The following is a 19,130-nucleotide window of genomic DNA, read 5'->3' as shown; positions in this document are numbered from 1 at the left end:
ATGCTCTTTCCATTTGTGGACTGTGCAAGTCACATCAGTACTTCATATACCAATGATCTTACTATTTCTGGAACTGGTGAAATTATGTTCACCTCTGCATGCTCTAAATTTACCCCTAAATTACACATAGAAATGCTCACCCTAAAATGCATGTAGAAACGAAATAAAAATTCACAGCTGGCTGGATGCCCCCTGTGGACCTGTGCTGACTTTGTGGTCACTGATGACTAAACAGTAGTTACTCTTGCTGAGCCCAGTGATGTGAGGGCTGGATTGAGCCCTATCTCTGGTTTCCTATCCCTGATTTGCTTTCCTAAAGTAAATGAACGAGGATGGTTATTGTATGTACAGCAGGTGCCAGGCACATTCTCTGGCACTTTTATTTCCTCTTCTTGAGGAATTCACAGACAAAGTAGATGGTGACTTGGCACTCGGAGTCGTTCCACTCTCCTGTGCTGAGCATTTCCACACAGTCCTCGTGACCAGCTGGGTCGTGAGGCTCCCCTTTCTTCCAGTTACTGTAGTTCTGCAGTGGGCTGTTGTCTGCATACATGAACTGTCCTTCTCTTTCAATGTCATTCAGCCCAATGAAAGCTCGGAACAGGCCACTGCTGGAGATGTAGTCAGCAATCAAGGCATTGGTTGCCTCATCTTTAGGCATGGCCAGTGATCCTCCTCTGTCCCTGCAGTGGATCAAGGCTTCTCTGAAATTCTTCTCTTCTTTCACAATGTAATAGAATTTCTCATCTGTCTCCCTGATACCTGCTATAACTTTAAAGGAGAAGAAAAATTGCTTAATCGCATGTCAACAGATGCTGAAGGTTATTCTATTCCAACATGACAATGAGATGACTTTTACATTAGAATTAATAGAAGGGAAGGAGGAAAAGTATTCCCACCACTGTATTTATGATGAATGATGAGGACATGATCAGAGATTGATATGACTAGTGAGATTATCAAGTACTTTGCCCACATTAGGACAAGAACTGTTCAGTCCTGATTGGCACGTCTCCTGTGACACTTCAGTTTTATTTCCTGGATCTCTAGTACTAATCAAATTCTAGTACTAAGGCATGCTAAATGGTCAAATGGCAATGTCTAACTCTGGATCACTCCCATGGCTTTGTATGTATTTGAATATAGATTGTGAAAGAGTGCCCAGGGATAGAAACACAGGGGTATAGATAGCTTTTCAGGCCCTTTCCATGTAGGAGAAAATGAATGTGACTGCTAAGACAAGACCTTTGTAGGTTTTCAGAGTGCCTAAAACAGAGGACCCTCCCTCTAGGTCATCTGTGGATGCTGCCATAGAGCAACAATGATAGAAGAATAGCAATGATATCTGTGATTGGAGTGAAATAAATCCCGTCAAATACACAGGGATCCTTACCATTCTTCACAAACTTGATGGATGTGTTAAGACGAGCAACATTGATGTTCAGTTGTCCAACAAATCTGCGGTATCTTCCACAGTCACAGACCGTGCCTGATGCAATACAAGGGACAGAGGATTTATCTGCTTAGAAGCATTTGTGTGTGTGTGCATAGAGAGTCACCTGTAGCTCATTTCCAAAGCTTCTGAAGACCTGGGCTCCGCTTATGGAGAGCCAGTCCTTACCCCAATGGCTATACTTCTGTTGAACAAAGTGTTTAATGTTTTGGTTCTGTACACTTTGTACCATCCCCTTGCTAACTGGCTTGAGCAAGTTAATACCAACCCAAATAATCAATAGCTTTTAAGCACTGAAACTCAGTTGGTTTGGTTGGGTTTGGGTTTTTTTGGAAACTGGAATTTGGCTTGGTAGAGGTTTTGTTTCTTCTTCTGTTCCCAGAAAGAAAGTAAGTTGCTGATGGTTTCCCATTAAGAACCAAATGGTCATCTTATATGAAATCTCTTAAAAATAAACACAAGTGTAAGTTCAATGTGGGTAACCATTCAGGGTTACTAGGACTGAGAATGACTTTCTAGTTCATCAGAGTCAAATTCTCCTCCTGTAAGCAAATGCATTGCATTAATTTGACAACAGATTATGTTCTATTTTAAATCGCTTACTTTTTTCATTCCTATGCTCCAGGAAACTGTTAAAGGGCTTAATTCCTTTGATATTAAGAAACTTTCTTCTAGTATCCAGTATAAATGCATACTGCTGGCCTGTGTGTTAGTTTTTATGATATCAAACATTGCCCCTGAATTTGGGTGACTTTGTATTTTGTGTCTGCTGGTGTATTCATAGAAATCAGTCATATCTCTACACTACCCTTCATTTTGTTCGACAGAACATTTTCAGTCTCTTCTTTACATTTCATATATTCTTGAGTTTTTCCATGGGCCTCAAAATTTCATGGAATTCAATACAGACCAATCCTGAAATCAAAGATCTAGCAGACTTGGCCATTCTGCACAGAAGGATCCATAGCATACCTGCTTTTCCTTTTTTTCCTGAAACTCCTGATAAGCCTTTGGCTCCTTTGTCACCTGAATAAAGAAGAAAATAAATTCTCAGATCTCAGACAGTGCACCTGTCAGGGAAGCGTATTCAAAAACCTGTTTAATAATAGATTAACAGTGTGCTTTTGATAGGAAGCCCTGATAGATGTACTGGAAGATGTGCCAAGTTAAACAAACCACGATTAATTCTGGTGCATGGAAATGAGAACCCTTTAATAGCTAACTCACTGATAACACAGGCATCTTGTGTGCTGCTGGTTCCTGGTACCACTTACTTTAAATATAAACTGAAAAAATGATCCTGAGAGGCTGAAAGCACTCAAGAAATCTTGACAAGGTGAGATCTGGGTTCTCTCAGGAGCTGCAGGACAGAGCCCTTCCCCAGGTTCAGTAGCTCCATGGTGGGATGAGGCACCAGATGTGCCGCTGAATTCCTGTGTGCAAGAGATTGTGTGTGGCACCTGCATGGAGGGAGGTCATTAAGGAGCAGCATTTCATTTCAGTTTATGGAAATGAGATTTATTTTCATCCAGCTGCCCTCCCCTTCTTTTGTAAATTATAAAAGTGATAGAAATACTTTTCCAAGTGCTCTGCTACTGTATAACTGGAGGTGACTAGCTCTTTAAAAAATCTCAGCAGTAATTCGGGTCAGGAACAGATGGACTTTATCTGAAATTCGTGTCCTTCTTTTATGAACTGAACCTTCAGAAGCCAAAAATGCTAATACTTGGTCTTCCTTATTGATGGTCATGTTTTGATACACTTTTTACTTTACATGGTTGTGGCTTTTTAAAGAATTTAGATGTTGGCTGTCATTTTAATTGGCAGTGCTTGACACTGCACACTTGCAAGCTGGAATTTCAGGGTTGTTTCATTAAGAACTCGAATGTTTAATGATAGATTTAAACAGTGACTTAGTGACCTTTGCTCCAGCAAATAAAGAAAATGAGAAAAAACTGTAAGGGAACAATAAATTGTGCATTCAGACTAAAAAAGAGCTTGATTTAAAGGTTCAGAACATTGGTTTCCTTTCAGATAAAGGAAAGCAACTTGTGAGATTCTCAAATTTTGTCTCCTTTGGGGATTGAAGACATCTTAGGAAATAACTGATTTTTCAGTTGTCTAGGTACTTGTGAAAATTAATCCATCAGGTCAAAATCTTTTCTTCTTGTCTGATACTGAGGCCGGCTAGAGGCCATGAAAGGTTTATTAAGAACATTGGTTTGAGAAGCTCCCCAGAGAGACTGTTCCACCCACTCCCCAGCATACCCAGGGTGCTGTGCTGGTTAGAGACCACAGAGCTCCCCTGGGAATGGTGGTGTCCCTTATCAGCTTTCAAGGCAGGTCTCCTTGTGGCAGAAGTAAGATTCCTTCTTAAGTAGCTCTTTAGGAACATCAGAAAAGAATGCCTGAGCTTCTTCTCAAGATCAGTAGAGCACAATTTGATAAATTATTGTCCAGGCAGATTTGGAGTGTACCTTGATTTGCAAGTAGTTGCCATCCCTGCTCATGTGAGTGCCTTCTTAAAACTGAATTCCTTCCTTACCAGGATGGCCTGTGTATTGCTTGTTCACGTGACCCACAGTAGTGCAGGTAACAGGGTGTGACATCCTCAGCAGCAGCAGCAGGACTTTGACTTAGGCCTTCAGTGTCCAAATCAGAGGCACAAATTTGTCTCTTAGAGTGTTCAGAGGATTTACTTCACAGGAACTGGATTTCTCCCTTCCTCTTTTACCACAGAATCATAGAATAGTTTGGGGTGGAAGGGACCTTTGAAGGTCATCTAGTCCAACCCCCCTGCAATGAGCAGAAACATCTTCAACTAGATCCATCAAAGAGGACTGATGTCTTAACTCATAAAACAAATTATTTTAGCCAAATAAGTTGGATATATTGCATGTAGAAAACCAGGATACTTCAGTTAGCTCTCATCACCAATCTTTATGCGTAACTTTATTTGGAGAGCATTGGTCATACCATTATCTAATATTACTCCATATCTGGAACTCTCACAAAGCACATATTTACCTTGAGGGAAAAAAACCCAAGAAAATTCCCAGACCAGAGCTTACCCTTTCCACCAATTGGACCAATTTTACCAAGCATTCCCTGGTCACCAACATCACCCACTGGTCCTTTGTTTCCTAAGAGAAGAAAGGAAGAGGAAATGAGTATGGATGGTTGCTGTAATTTCTTTTCTGAGGCATGGTTTAGGTCTCTACTGCTGCTGTTTTTCCTGAGTGGGGCCAGTCTGCTTGTGTGGCAAAGTCAAGTGAGCACAGCCTTGAGGATATTTGGAGGAGTACAGCACAGATCTCTGCTGCTGTAGGGTACGACTGTAGGACATTGCAAGGAACCTTAATAGAACTGCCTGTTCAAATGCCCAGAAACATCATATTGTCTCACAGAAAATAGAAACTAAAACTGCTAGTGATTTACTTCACAGTCAAACCAGGCTGACAGTTTTTATTTTTCTCTGCCCCAGGGAAAATGCTTTCCTTCTTCCTTGAGGTAAAGTCCTTGCAGCTTTGCTGGGAGTCCTTCTCATAGCAGGACTGTAAGTAGGGAGCTACTAATTTTGCTGTATCTGTTTTCCCAGTCTTCAGAGCACCAAAATAACAGATGTCCTTTTTAACTGATTAATAAATAGTTTAAGTTCTAAAATAGCTGTCTAATGATGACAGGCCAATCTAGGGAATCTCAGTTTGCAAAATGAATTTAACATCAATAACATGCTTTGTAAATGGTTGATTCCCTGAATTCCTTGTATCTTATCTGATGATCATTTTAAGGTAAGAAGCAAAATCGTAAGAATGCATTTAAAAATCGAAAAAGTTTTTTTATTATGACAATAATAACAGAGTGATTTTAAAGTTTCTATGAAAGTAAAAAATTTCCTGATTAGTCTTAAACCACAGTCAAGGAAGAAAGATCTTGGATATGCATTATCATTAAACTCTTAAGATAAATGAAGCTTTTGAATTAGAGTATGCAAACGAGGCTGACACCGTCACATCTGGTGCCTCCAAATGATCTGCCCAGGTCACACTGTGGATATGGGATATGTTTAACTGAGCCAAGTCCTGAAATATCTGCCACTCCTTGTTCTCATCTTGGATGCTGTTTGATCAGAGGAACTTTTTTTTTTTGTGTATGGCTTTGTTTGCTTTTCTGCAGAATACAGACAGCTGAAACCAAATTTTATTGAGCATCCTGATGTATTGCTAGGCAATAATGCTCAAAATTCAGTTTCAACTAAAGGCTAATTTCAGTAAGAGTAATCTTTCTGATTATATATATGATATGGGTTTTCTGAATCACACGCATGACAGCCATATATATTTGTCTTAAGTATCAGTAGGAATTGAACTGAGCTCTCTAAATATTGTTATGTTCACCAATTAATGTTTGACAGGATTGTGAAATCCACTGGTGCAACAGGAATGAAAAGCATTAAACATCACCAATCATATGAATCAGTACAGTTGTGTATAATGATATGGACAATATAATGGTATATACCAGTAATAGTCAACAAACCAACATAAAACCATCATAAATACCTGTAGGTCCTTTTGGTCCAACCTTTCCTTGTTTGCCTACTTCTCCTCTGTCTCCCTTTTCACCTTCATCCCCTTCCAAAAAACAGAAAGAAAACATCATGGTACATTTCTCTCAGTGCAGTAAGTACAACCATACACACTCAGAAAGTAAATTTCACAGGGGGTTTTTTTCCTACATTTTTCTTTTTATTTCACATTGAAGGCACAGTAGCCATGGGATAAATTTCCTGAGAAGAGATGAGGAATCTGACCATCATTAGGAAAAGCTAAAAACTTTCCCTTTCAGAGAGGCTGTTACAACATGAGAATTATACAACACCAATTTCTACTACTACACTTTAAGTGTTATTAGCTATAAAGCAGATAAATAAGCCCATCTTTTGGTATTGGGAAACTTGTGCACATGGGCAAACTGCCAAGGGAGGAAACAGGTTCCTAGTTAATTGTTCCCAGTGATTCCATTCCTAGTGACTCTGTGTTCAGGGTATGCAGATGCATTTGGAATGAGAGGAATGTAAATATGTTGAAATAGATCTTGACATAGACCTTGGCACTTGATATGACACAATTCTTGCCTTCATTTTTGACAGATGGCATTTGTGTGTTGATACAAGAAACTTGTTTTGCAATTACTCCAGTGCTTTATTTTGAAAAGGTCACACCCAGAGCATCTGTAAGAGGCAAAATCATTGCATTTATTGTAGTAGTGCAGAGATTTCTCTAAATGAGATCAAGACCCTATTACACACGTTTCTGTATAGTTCTGTATAAACACTTTTACTCTCTCCCTGGGCAGCTTACATTCTAAAGGTGCAAGGCAGCAATTATTCAGAAAGAAATCTTACTTCCTGCCATAAATAGCATACAATGTGTCTTTGCATTATGCAGGAAATAGGAGGCACAACTAAAGCTGATTTTTCTCATCTTCTTAGTTTGGAGTCAAATCCTAAGAATAATTTTTTTTCCCCCTGGCAGAGGTGGGCAGAGATGGGGAGGAGACAACTTGCCTGCACCAAATGACCATCATTGAACATAGGCAGCCTTCCAGAGCCTCTCTCTCTCGTTGCTCCCTTCCCATGTCGGCAGTGAGCCTTGCCGTGCAGTGGGAAGCAGTGCCACAGTCTCTTGGCTCAGCCAGGATCTCACCTGGTAGTGGCAGCCAGTTGTGTCTGTGCCTGCTGCCCAGAAGGGGAGAAGAGGCTGTGGTTCGGTATATGGACAGCCAAGGGAGGGAAGTCTGTCTGGATGTCAGCCAGAGAGTTAAGGACAGAACAGCAGTATGTGACAAGACCAAGAACCTGTCTCACCAAGGATGGTGCCTCCAGCCCTGGCAGAAGGCGTTCAGGGAACTGGCTGTACTGAGGGTGACTATGACCCAGGCTGTCACTTCCAACCTCTCACAGGAATGGTTAAAGGGCTTACCTGAGCCAAGCACTGCATCCCCTCCCCTCATGAACAGCTGCTAGTGATTCTTCCCTCCACTAATTAGCCTTGTGCTTTTTAAACCTATTTATATTTTTGGCCCTTATAATAAATATCAAGTGGCAAAGAGCTCAATGATTTTTTTAATGTACTTGGGAGCAAGTACCTTCCTTCCCATGGTTGCTTTAAGACTGATCATTACATTGGTCTCAGAGACCCATGAATTATGGTGGCTTCAGTGAGGAATCAGACTGCCATTGGTAAGAAATACAGACCCACTATCTTTTGAATTTATGTATTTAAGTCCCCACATACATGCTTTGTTGCTCAGGCTGATAAGCTCCAGAAACTTACTGTGTGCTAAAATGAGGAATTCTAAAAGCCATGATAAATAGAATTATGTGTTGAAATTAAAGGACTCTTCAGATGAAACAAGAGGGAAGTTTAGTTACAGATTTGAACAGCTATAGGAAGTGGTAAGGCATTTTGTTTTTTGGAAGGCAATGTGGATAGCAGCATATCTGGTTTCTGAGAGATCTCTGAGATCATGTCAGAACGGCAGGGCAACAGGCTGGGAAAATCAAATCAGGAGCCTGTCACACTCTTGTCTAAATTTTCATATCCAGGAAAATGGGAAGAACAGTAATTTGTCTATCTGTAAGACAGGGTTATCCTGCTTTTCTCCCCATATGTCATCTGAGAATAAGTAGGCCATTACAAAACAAGGGTAGAAACAAACAGTATTAGTTAGTGATACAATTTTATTGTTAATTTAAGACTAGGTTAAGCCCATTGCCTGCTGATATGGTACATCCTGTGTCCTCCTTTAGCTGCTGTGTGTTGTGATCTCAAATTTTGGCATGAAATGTGAACTCTTGGGTTGTGCTCCCCTCTTGTGGTCTCGCTATGATTTGCAACCAGGTAGGAGAGCCTGTGAGAGGTTGGCTGACTGTTTCGGGCAGGGGTTGAGTTAGCTTTATTTTTAGTTTACAATAAATATCCCTCCCTTTCCTCTGGGGCTTCATGTGGACAAGCCATCCACTGCATTAGCCACCTTTTTTTCAATCTTCCAGAAAAAAAATCTGTCCTGCTAGTACTCTGGGCTGTAGTTTTGTAGTACTGTGCTTTGTGCTAAATGAATTTTCTGATTCCTAACCTCGTATGCTAGTTATCTATACCTAGGGGTTAACCTCTCCTTTGTGCTGCTTTGCACTTGGGGCAGCCTGAGGTTAAATTTTAACCTAATTAGCAGATTGTCACCTTAAAACTGCAGTTGTGAGGGTGTCACGGGCATTTGAAGCATGGGTGAAGAAGCAGTCGGAGTCATTAACTGAAGTAAGACCATTTCTCAGCCTCATTAGTACTTCGTCAGGTTGATTTGTTTGTTCTGTGTCACAGATATAAAATACCAGATTGCTAAAAGGGACACCTGAAGCAGTAAATTACTAGACTCTTCCAGCTTGGGACTGTGAGGCAGAAGAGCAGAAGCCATAACAAGTAAGTGAATTTTGCAGCCATTAGAAAATTTTAATTGTAGTTAAGAGGGAACCACAGACCTTCTATAAACAAGCTCAGGAAAATGCTGAAGGTCTAACCACCAGCAGGATTTTTAGGCAGTTGAAAGGGGCTCTGTCTTTTTTGGAGTTTGACTACATAACACAATGTTGAGAGGTTACCTTTGGTAAGAATTTAATTTGTAAGAATTTACTGACTTTCAAATGACTTAGATTTCCCTGCTGAATCTTTTGTGGGCAATTTATCTGGTTTGTATTCATGAATTGAGGATGTTTTCAGGTTCACTGATATTGCTCACATATGTTTAGTGACTCTCCATGTCTTGTAATCAAGGGCTGAGCATGGTTCTTGGAGAACCAGGGTGTAATTCCCGGAAGTTATGGAGCCCACATTTATCTACAGAGACAGCCCTGCATCAGGCTGAGAGCATGCCTGCAGGCTGCCTGAAGGCTAAAACTGGGAGAAGACTCCGAGCTGGGCTTATGCATGAGTACCTCTCAGCACACTTGGAGCTATGCTAAGAGACTCCTGGGGACCACTTTGTCAGGTGTGCTGGCAAGCCATGGCCTCAGGTCAGCTCCAGTTCCTGTCTCCTGAGCAAAAATACTGCAGAAATGTTAATGCTTTCTCATCCTCTCTTTTGCAGGTGTATCTACCTCCAGAATCCAGGGCCTGCCCACCCTTTCAAATGATAGAAGCATCACTTACACTGGGCTACAGCACAGCTGTTCTCCTACATCAGGTACTCTAAATTGAAAAAAATCCCACTACCAGCTCAAAAGTCCTTGAAAAGCCCTTGGCCTAATGACTGATTTTCTGTGAGGGGGGAAGGATGTTTAATCTTGGTGAGAATACCACATGGGTGGTATTGTCAAGCAAGGCAAGCAGCTTTGCACTGCTTGCCTTGGATGCATTTATCATTCCTAGGCATAGCCAATGTCCTACCACAAAGGCTTCGTATGGAATTTGTTACATGTGTGACACAGTTCTGCTGAGCTCCATGTTTCATGTTCTTAGAGCAACCCTCTCCACCTCCAGAAGCTGAGTTTGAAGAGCACAGGTGATTTCTGCCTGTCCTGGGAATTAAACTATAAGAGGATAAGGAGATGAGCATAATTCTAAAGCCTTGGGAACCCTCCAGGAGCAACTGAATCCTGCCCTCCTGGAAGAACCTTACAGATAGCCACAGGATTGGCTCTGCAGCCTGGGAGACAGAGTGACTCTGAGCATGGAGAAGCTTTGCAGCACTTGTGCATGCACAGTATCTACAGAGAGGGCTTGTCACCAGAGGGAGTTGCAGACTTTAAGAAATAAGCAAACACAGCCCAGTTTGTATTTCCAATGTACGAGCGCGTCACAGTTACATCAATGGAAAGACTCAAAAATTCCTCTAATTTCACTTTCAGTGTCTTTTAGATCCTTTGCAAATTTCCCATAACAGAGTGCATTCTTGCTTTCATGCTGTATTTGGCTAGTGAGGATGGGATTTCTTGACGTCAGCTGCCTGTCTGACATGATGCTTCCTTCCCTGTCCTTCCTTCTCCCTTCAGTTCCCAGCACTGCCCTGCATGCCTCCCTCCCCTCTGCCTGATGTTGAGCACTCTTTTGACCCTGTTTTGAAGAAATTCAGCTTCATAAACAGAGGAATATCAATAAGGTAGATACACATTTTTAGCAAGTGAGCTGAAGCAGCTCAGTGAAGAGCCCAGGGTCAGAGCATGGTGCTGACCACGCTGAGCTTGTGGGTTCCAGCCCCAGATGGGCCATTCACCTAAGAGTTGGATTCAGTGATCTTTGTGGGTCCCTTCCAACTCAGAATATTCTGTGATTCTGTGAAATAGGTGAGCCAGCTCAAGGTGAGGGTGGGACCACATGGTCAGAGTGGAAGAAAAAGATGTCTGGTCTCCCTTTTTGTTAGAAAACCTGAGAGTTGAGTAGTATGTTCAGCTGTAGAGTGAAACTGCACCCACACTCTCCCAGGTGTCCTGCAGGAATGTGCAGGGCTCCTACATATGCACCATTCTTACACAGGTTATCGTTCTTCACCCAGGTTGAAATTAGACAGTACAAGCCCTTCCCTTGTGAAATAGAAAGAATCGTCAAGAAAAAAGAATTCTATGATTGCTTTTCTACTTATAAATATCTACTGACTTGATTAGAAATATCCTCTCCTACTGCACTGCATGAGGCATACCCAAGCCTTCAGTAGGTTCAGTGAACCTCTGCTGACTTGTATTATTTGAAACCCTGAGCCTTTGTGCATGAATGGAATATGCATTATTTCTTTAATAACACAGAAATAATTTCAATCATTCTTGATTCTCCTTTTACTTGGTCTGCCTGATTTGATTTTCCCAGCCTGTTGCCTGCCATTCTGACATGATCTCAGAGACCCATGAATTATGGTGGCTTCAGTGAGGAATCAGACTGCCATTGGTAAGAAACACAGACCCACTATCTTTTGAATTTATGTATTTAAGTCCCCACATACATGCTTTGTTGCTCAGGCTGATAAGCTCCAGAAACTTACTGTGTGCTAAAATGAGGAATTCTAAAAGCCATGATAAATAGAATTATGTGTTGAAATTAAAGGACTCTTCAGATGAAACAAGAGGGAAGTTTAGTTACATATTTGAACAGCTATAGGAGTGGTAAGGCATTTTCTTTTTTTGGAAGGCAATGTGGATAGCAGCGTATCTGGTTTCTGAGAGAGTTTGAGATTTTCCAGGAGTGGAACTGTGTAAGTGCAATTAAAGCTGAGAGATGGACAGCTATACTGGTGACCACAGTAAATGCTATTTTGAGGTACCAGCCAATGTCACAGAGTTTATAAGCATTGTTTGTCAGAAATAATGATAAGGAAACATTTTACATCTAAATTGCTATGGGAAACTCCCGGTGCTCTTCAGATTTCATCTCATTCCAGTTTCTCAATCTGGATCTGATTCAAGACCTTCTAAGTTCTTGTGTCTGGATTTCAGAGGAAATGAATCAGGGACCAGGGACAGATAGCAAGATCTAGAGCCAGTCTTCTGAAGTGCTGAGCTCCCATGAATCCATGTGAAATCAGCTTCTGCATTGCCAGTCCCTGCTCTAGTCTTCTCCTCCCCCTGCTCACATATTTAATGGGAGTTCAGGAGTCAGAGTTTTGGGTCCTCCTCTGCTTATTTCAGTCCTCATGTTGTTGCTTATTGATTTACTCGGAGCAGGTCAGCTCCTGTCTCATCTATGTCAGCAGCCCACTTAAAATTTCCTTTGCAGATCAGACAAAACTGAGCTTGCAGTCTAGGGGAGAGCAGGCTGGAAGAAAGAACAGAGCTGGGACACCCCTCAAAGGCGGAGCCCAGGGGAGCAGAACCTGATCCTCCTGACGCTGCCAGGACAACAACCAACAGCTGGTGCCTTTGCTCTCACTGTGTTACCTGCTGCCTGCCCACAGTCCCACATCCTTTCCCAGCAGCAGCAACAGCCAGCCTGCTTTGCTTCCAGGCTTGGAAGGGTAAAAAGTGAGCAATAGGGCCATGACTACTTTTGCTAGGCCAAGCACCTGGCTGCTCTGGAAAATTCATTGTTTTGTTTATGTTTGATCTCTTGATTCTCTTTGGACCCAAGAATTCGATGAAGTACAGAACATGGTCTTTATTGCCCCAGTTACTCAGCCGTGGATCAGCATTACCTAATGTAAGATGTAAGTTTTCAGAGTTCCTGTGCCACAACAGCCCAGCTAGGACCAAGTTGTTCTTAACATCTTGGGTCAAACATCAAAAATCGCTAGTTATGAACACTGAAAATCTGTACCTTTTCTTTTTTTTTTTTTTGGGGGGGGGGTGGGGACGTGGGGGCATGTTCCTAGGGTATTTCAATAAGAATCCTAGAAAATGCCTCACACCTTTCTGTTTTTAACTGCCATATAAGCCAAATGGCTGTGTACCTCAAATCATTTTTCAGGAAGGCAATACAAGACAGCCATTGCAGTGGGCTATTTTCACTGAAAATAATCCCCTCTTTTTGAGAAGAGACCTGAGTGTTGCCTAGAAAAGGAAATGGAGAAGGGTGCCAGATTTTGCCTTTCTCTTCTTAAAATTTTTTTTTTAATTTTCCGTTTTTCTGGAGTGCCTGTTTGGCAAATTTTTTTGCATAATTCTTTGCAAACAAGCTTCAGGTTTCATTTGCTCACCCCAGTGAGGGGAACCAGCAGCTGTGGGGGGATGGCAGCACCTGCCAAGCACTGCGTGAGCCACGAGAGGTGGGGCTGGAACCCGCCGGGTTCATCACACTGAGCACTGGAGCTCATACCCGCTGCTGTCCTTGCAGCACAACCTGCAAAGGCTGACAGGATGTTCACTGCATTCCTCCTCTTCCTGGGACACTGCAGTCTTCCAGAGTATTTTCTAGCTCTTACTGTTAAACATGATGGCCTCTGGTTTTGCCTCATGCTTTCTGGGAGCTGGTGGGACTGTCACAGGCGGTTTGAAGACTTCTGATAATCAGCCTGGAATTACCCTTTTTTTTTCATCTCAGTGCTCATGTCATACTTCTCTTGTGACATCTCAGGTATAAGCATAACAAAGAGATGTTTTTGAAGGGGAAGAATATGGCTTGGCCAAAGTAACTTGGACAACTTACATGTGGCTTGTATAAGTGGCCTATGTTCAAAACCCTTTAACAGGTGATTTTCGGGGTGAGCATGTGAAGAGGTTGGGCGCTTGCTCCTTGTAGCAACTGTGAATGTCCAGGGGATTGAGTCATGCAGCCTCCAATAGTGCAGGCAATGAAGGGTTAAAAATTCTGAACTCTCCAAACACCCCCACTTCTCCCTCTGTGCTCTCCTGTCTGCTGTTCTGTGTGATGGAAACAGCAGTGTCTCTGCTGCACAGGACCGGGGTCCATCTGTGTAGCACACAGATTGGATCTAGCCTATAGGACAATTTATGCCTTGCACTGGGATAGGTGAAGTGGGACAGTCTAGGCAGTCTTACAGCTGTTGAATACATTTTAATTCCTTGCACTTGTGGTTGCTTTGGCCCATTAGACACTTCCATGTTCTCATGGAAGGAGAAAGTTGCCACAACAGGAATCTAGCCTGTGGTGGTAGAAAAAGCTGGTCAACGTAATGTGTGAGATCAGCACCTCTGTCTTGTGGGAGCACCACCATATTTTACCACAGCTGAGATGCTGAGCAGATGGAGGTAAGGGGGTGAAACTTGTTCAGGGTGAGTCAAACCCCATTTTTATGAGAACAGTGGACAAAGGGACACAACAGATGTAGCACAGGGAATAAAAACTACAGCAGCAAAAGTCAGAGGCTTGTCCATTGTTAAGGTTAGAGCTTAAGCAGCAAAGTGCTGCCTGTGGATGTGGTTATAAGCTTGGGATCATGTGTTCTGAGTCCATAGACAAAAGATGGATAAGGGAAAAATGACAGCAGGACAGACTTTCTTCTGGCATACTAGGGAAGCATGTTTCATCCTGCCTAAAAAGTAACAGGGTAGTTCATACACGCAGCCTGCTCAGTCTTTAATTGCCCAGATGACTAGCAGTTAAAACAACCAGTGCCATTAAGGGCTACTCGTAGCTGTCATGGATGAGCTCAGCTCTGGTAGGAACTGAAATTAATCTACAGGATCATATCACAGAGTCTCCAAAATGTATTTGATGACCTGCAGTGGATTTGAGCCAGTAATTTGGAGGTGATTTACTCAATACCCCTTCTACCAATCATAGATCTTGGTAATGGTGACCTAAAGCAGTAGTTTGAGCTGTGCCAATGAACTGCTGGTCTCATCTTGTGTCTTGATGTCATGCGGGAGGAATAGGACTGGTAATGGCTAAATTCTGACTTTCTCAGTACCACATTTAGAAAGAACCATAATACCTACCCTGCAAATGCTCCCTGTACAAGGTAGACCACAGAAGCCAGCTGGAGTCCCAGCTATCCTGTGTTGTCACAAGACCCCCTCATTAGCCTATGACTTGTTAAACACAATTCTGTCAAACTGTGTTCTCCAGCCTGCCATTATTTAGATACTAACTAAATCAACACCCACTAGCTCCCTTGGGGATCATTACATTTCTCTGCATTTATGCTGTGGCAGCAAAAGTTTAAGCTTGGATTGTAATCATAAAGAAATTAATTTCCTGATTAAAAATGGTCCTTTAAGCAACATGCATTTGAATAATCCATCATAAAAACAAATGAGTCTGTAGCAAGCTCTTGACTTGATAATCTTTTCCCTGCTTTAAATTTAAATCAGCTGCATTTTTTTTTCTCTCAGTCTGTAGCCTATAGAAAAATACAATGAATTACTAAAAAGAAAGCAATAGTTTGAAACTGCAATAGCCGTGGTGTGTAATACATATTTTAGATCTGCCACTGCAAGATAGATTTGTATGTCATGGACCTAATAAGATACTCTTCAGGCAATTTCATTGACATTAGTTGTGTTACAGAAAAAGTATGTTCATGCAGAAAATTTGGTTTCAGATATTTGCAAAGTGTTTTGAAGATAAAAGACCTGTATGTGTCAGAGTTGATCTAGTTCTTGTTGAAATCTGTAGGAAAGGTCCTGTTTAATTCAACAAGAGCTACTGGATGAGGTCTGATGAATGTAGCAGAGATGTGTGTACAAGTAAACATTTGGAAATAATGGCAGTTTGATCATTTTAAATATTGCATATCTCTTCCTGTCTGTAGACACAAAGCAGACCATTAACCATTAAGTTTGTAATATGTGCCTACTTTTAGACAAGTCCCTCAGTTTGTATCTGTTAGCTGTATTCACAGTGTGATGAGCACAAGCAATAAGAGAAGATTTATGTGGCTGGAGAAAGATGCAAAAAGACACCTCTAACTTATATGAAAATATGTGACACTATTCCTGAAACTAAAGAAATGCAAATTTAAATCTCCTTGCTTCTTCATTTTCCCCCATTACAGTTACAGTTTACTAGATGTTTGTACAGTCTACAATATTTCACATCTTTCAAGCCCAGCCTATGCCACAAGCCCTCCAAGTCTCTATTTAAAAAAAATCAGCCTTTATCAGCACTTGTCTCAGCATTAGCAACCTGATAATTCCTCACCTTTTGGTCCAGGTAAAATTGTGTGTGTTGAGCAGACATCTGTTGTAGGTCGATTATCAACATCAAAACCAAAGATCTGAACTTGCAAGATAAAAAACACTATAAGGGTCCTGTATTTCCTTAGCTGTTGTTCTTTCTTGCTGCTCATCCTTGCAGTTTCTCAGGAAATGCCTTTCGTTGTTACAGTCTTAAGAAATGCAGCTGACTCAAAAATAAATGCTTCACTAACGGGAGCAGTGGAAAGATTGGGAGCTACATGCAACAACAGCTAAATAAAGTGAAGAAAGGAGTTTGACGATGCTGTAGTTATTTCTGTCCTGCACATTATCCAGGATATTTATTTAACACTGACAGCTGTTTATTCCAATTTATCGCTTATCTGTGAGATATTTAGCTGCTTTTGCCATGGAAAATTTCTCCAACATATGGGAATATCTCTCTTGTAATTTCTTTCCTCCTCTGATTCTTCATGCCCAGCTTTTCACTTACTCAAGGGACAAAAGACTTCAGTATTGTATCGAAGTGTGTACTAATTAGTTATAGGATACATTTGGCCAGTTTTGTGGTGGAAGAGTAATGCAGACTGCATATAACATGTAGAGATACTTTTCCATAAAGACTTTCCTCCAAGGAGACTGTTAGTGACAACAGATGAGCTGCCAGTCCGCTGTGGCTGGAAATCACCGGTGCTATATCTCACCTTTTGGGTGCCAGGTACCCACAGTCCCCAGAGTAGCAAATGAAAAGTTGACATTATCCATGGGTGTTTTAGCCTGAAAACCACAAATGATGGGTTTATGCTTACAGATAGCTCCACAATGCTAGCCCCCAGCCCAGCTCATGCTGCTAGACACAGTACAGAAAGGACACGTGTTACGATTCTGGTTACTAAAGTTCTTAGAAATGCTTCTGCCCAAATTAAGATGCAAATGAGACCATATGCCAGTGATAATAGCATGGGTTTTACTCGATAGTAAATATGAGAGAGAAAGAAAGAAAGAAATAGAAAACAGGTGGGGGGACAGAAAGAGAGTGACAGGGACAGAATAAGGAAAATATCACCACTCCATGGATCCCAGTGATGATCTGTTGATCCTCTCCAGCTGGTCTTCTTGGTGGTGAAGGTCCTCCTGAAAAGCACAGAATCTGATGGGTTAATAGACACTCAGGCTAGGTAGGAAAACCCAGGCACCTCCATTGGCGGGGGAGTTTGCCATTGTCTCTTATAACAAACTCTGGGTTTGTTGCATCACGTGCAGTCCTGTGGTGCAAGGCTTCAGGAATGACTGGGGGGGGGGGCACTCTGGGGGGCCTTTGATGGATTATGACTCCCCCTCAGCTGCCTCTCACGTGAATGGCCTGTGGGATTGGGGGTTCCACAGCTGGGCCAGTTTGTGTAAGGGAGGGTGGGTGTTCACTGCCTCTGACCAGAGGTCACACCCAAAACCTCCTCTTCCCCCCTTATTTTGGTGGGGCGAGCCTGTGTAAACCTGGCTTCTGCATGCTGTGGTTTCCCCCACCCGAAACTCAGCCAGGGAAGAATCTCTGCTGTGTTTGGCTTTCCTGTGGATGCATTCCCCTTCTTCAGCCTTGTTTGTTTTTTCCTAGGCCTGAGATGATTAAAGAATGGGTTTTCCCTTTATCTAATCTTAGTGGTTTAACTTACAGTCCAAAATTTCAGTCAGGTACCTTCAGGGAGGCTTCTTTGGTTGTACCTTCTTTATACAGTCTTTGTTATAATGAGCAAAACTTTGTATCAATGTTTGAGGCATGAACTATTTCAGTCTCTGACAACACACTTCAGGACTGAAGACATGGCACAAGATGAGCTTGAATGACTGCATCACCTTCTCCTATATCACTTTTCCCATGCACTGGGAGAGGCCATATATTGAGATAATGGTGTAGCACAAATCACAACAGAACGTTATCTTTGGTTGTCCAGGAAACTGCAGCTGGTTCAAATCCTGAGGTAGCCTTCTGGTATTCAGCGGGGTGCTGAGACCCTGAAACTAGTGTAGGAGGCCTCTTGGATGGAGGAACAGGTTGCATGCATCCTCCCTCTTGGAAGGAGCTATGATAGGTATACCTATCTGTGTGCAATCCCTTCCTAGAAAAAACTCTAGCTTTCTCTTAAGGAGAGCACAGTAACCAGGGATAGGAGGATGTTCATGGTAGCCTGGCAGAAAAGAAAGGGGAGATGACTATTTGTAATATTTCCAGGAATTTTGTTAAATTCTGGTTTCTCACACAATGAGACAGCTACTCAAAAAGCTGCACTAGGCTTTTGAACTATGTAGTGTGTGAGAGCATGTTTGTTTTCCATTCTAGGAAAAAATGTATTTCCTATGCTAATAGCTTTTGAGAGGCTTTCCTCACTATTTAAGAGAATATTGGTTCCCTAGTCCTACATTTCAGCCTTTGGGCATATAGAATAAGTAGCAGTACTGATGTAAGAGTGAATACCTTTTCTTAAAGCCTGAAGAAAAGCTCTGACTTCAGGCTTTCATCTTGGATAAAATGTTGGCCAAAGTCCTAAGAAGGGTCAAGATACTCCTCTCCCTTTTTCTTTCTAGCCTGCTCGTAGACTGCCCCCCTTTTCAAAACACTTTTTTTTTTGTTTAACTGTATACAGTGCTTTTCAGAAATAAACAGTCATCTCTGTCTTAAAGAATGTCATCTAACTTACCCCCTCAAATGTGGCCTTGATAAGGGGTACATGCAGCTAAAGGGGGAGGAAGGACAAAGCCAGGATTGTAGTTGAGTAGAGTCATACCAGAAATAAACTGGTTCCTCTGTGATTTGCATTGGGCACAGTGCCTCTGACTTGTACACTGTAAATCTGTTTTATTTAACTTTTTCTTCTCTTCACTTTCCATTTTGTGAGCAGAAGGTCAATGTAAGAGCAAGAATAGAGAGCGTAGGAGTGGGAAGCTAGTGTACTTAGGTTTGGAGGAGGCATTTTGGGAAATGTTGCCAAACTGACATGAATGATGCTATCTGTTCCACAGTACTGAGAGACTTACAGTGACTTGTTTGTTATTTATCAGGGATAAAGAGGGGTAAGTGTAAGTGAGAGAGGAAACCATTTGTTT

General features: G+C 41.9%; 1 protein-coding gene across 1 annotated transcript; it reads right to left on the bottom strand.

Moving 5' to 3' along the window:
- Positions 1-379: 379 nt before the first annotated feature.
- On the bottom strand, positions 380-16,183 carry COLEC10 (collectin subfamily member 10; the record flags this gene model as incomplete). The annotated part of the gene is made up of 6 exons (XM_082297332.1): positions 380-771; positions 1,394-1,489; positions 2,426-2,479; positions 4,525-4,596; positions 6,016-6,087; positions 16,036-16,183. The coding sequence occupies 6 exons, from the start codon at positions 16,181-16,183 to the stop codon at positions 380-382; spliced, it is 834 nt and encodes a 277-aa protein (XP_082153458.1).
- Positions 16,184-19,130: the final 2,947 nt, after the last annotated feature.

This window comes from Coloeus monedula (assembly GCF_965178545.1).
Source record: "Coloeus monedula genome assembly, chromosome: 1".
NCBI classification, from domain to species: Eukaryota; Metazoa; Chordata; class Aves; order Passeriformes; family Corvidae; genus Coloeus; species Coloeus monedula.
This window is presented reverse-complemented; position numbering and strand designations above follow the sequence as displayed.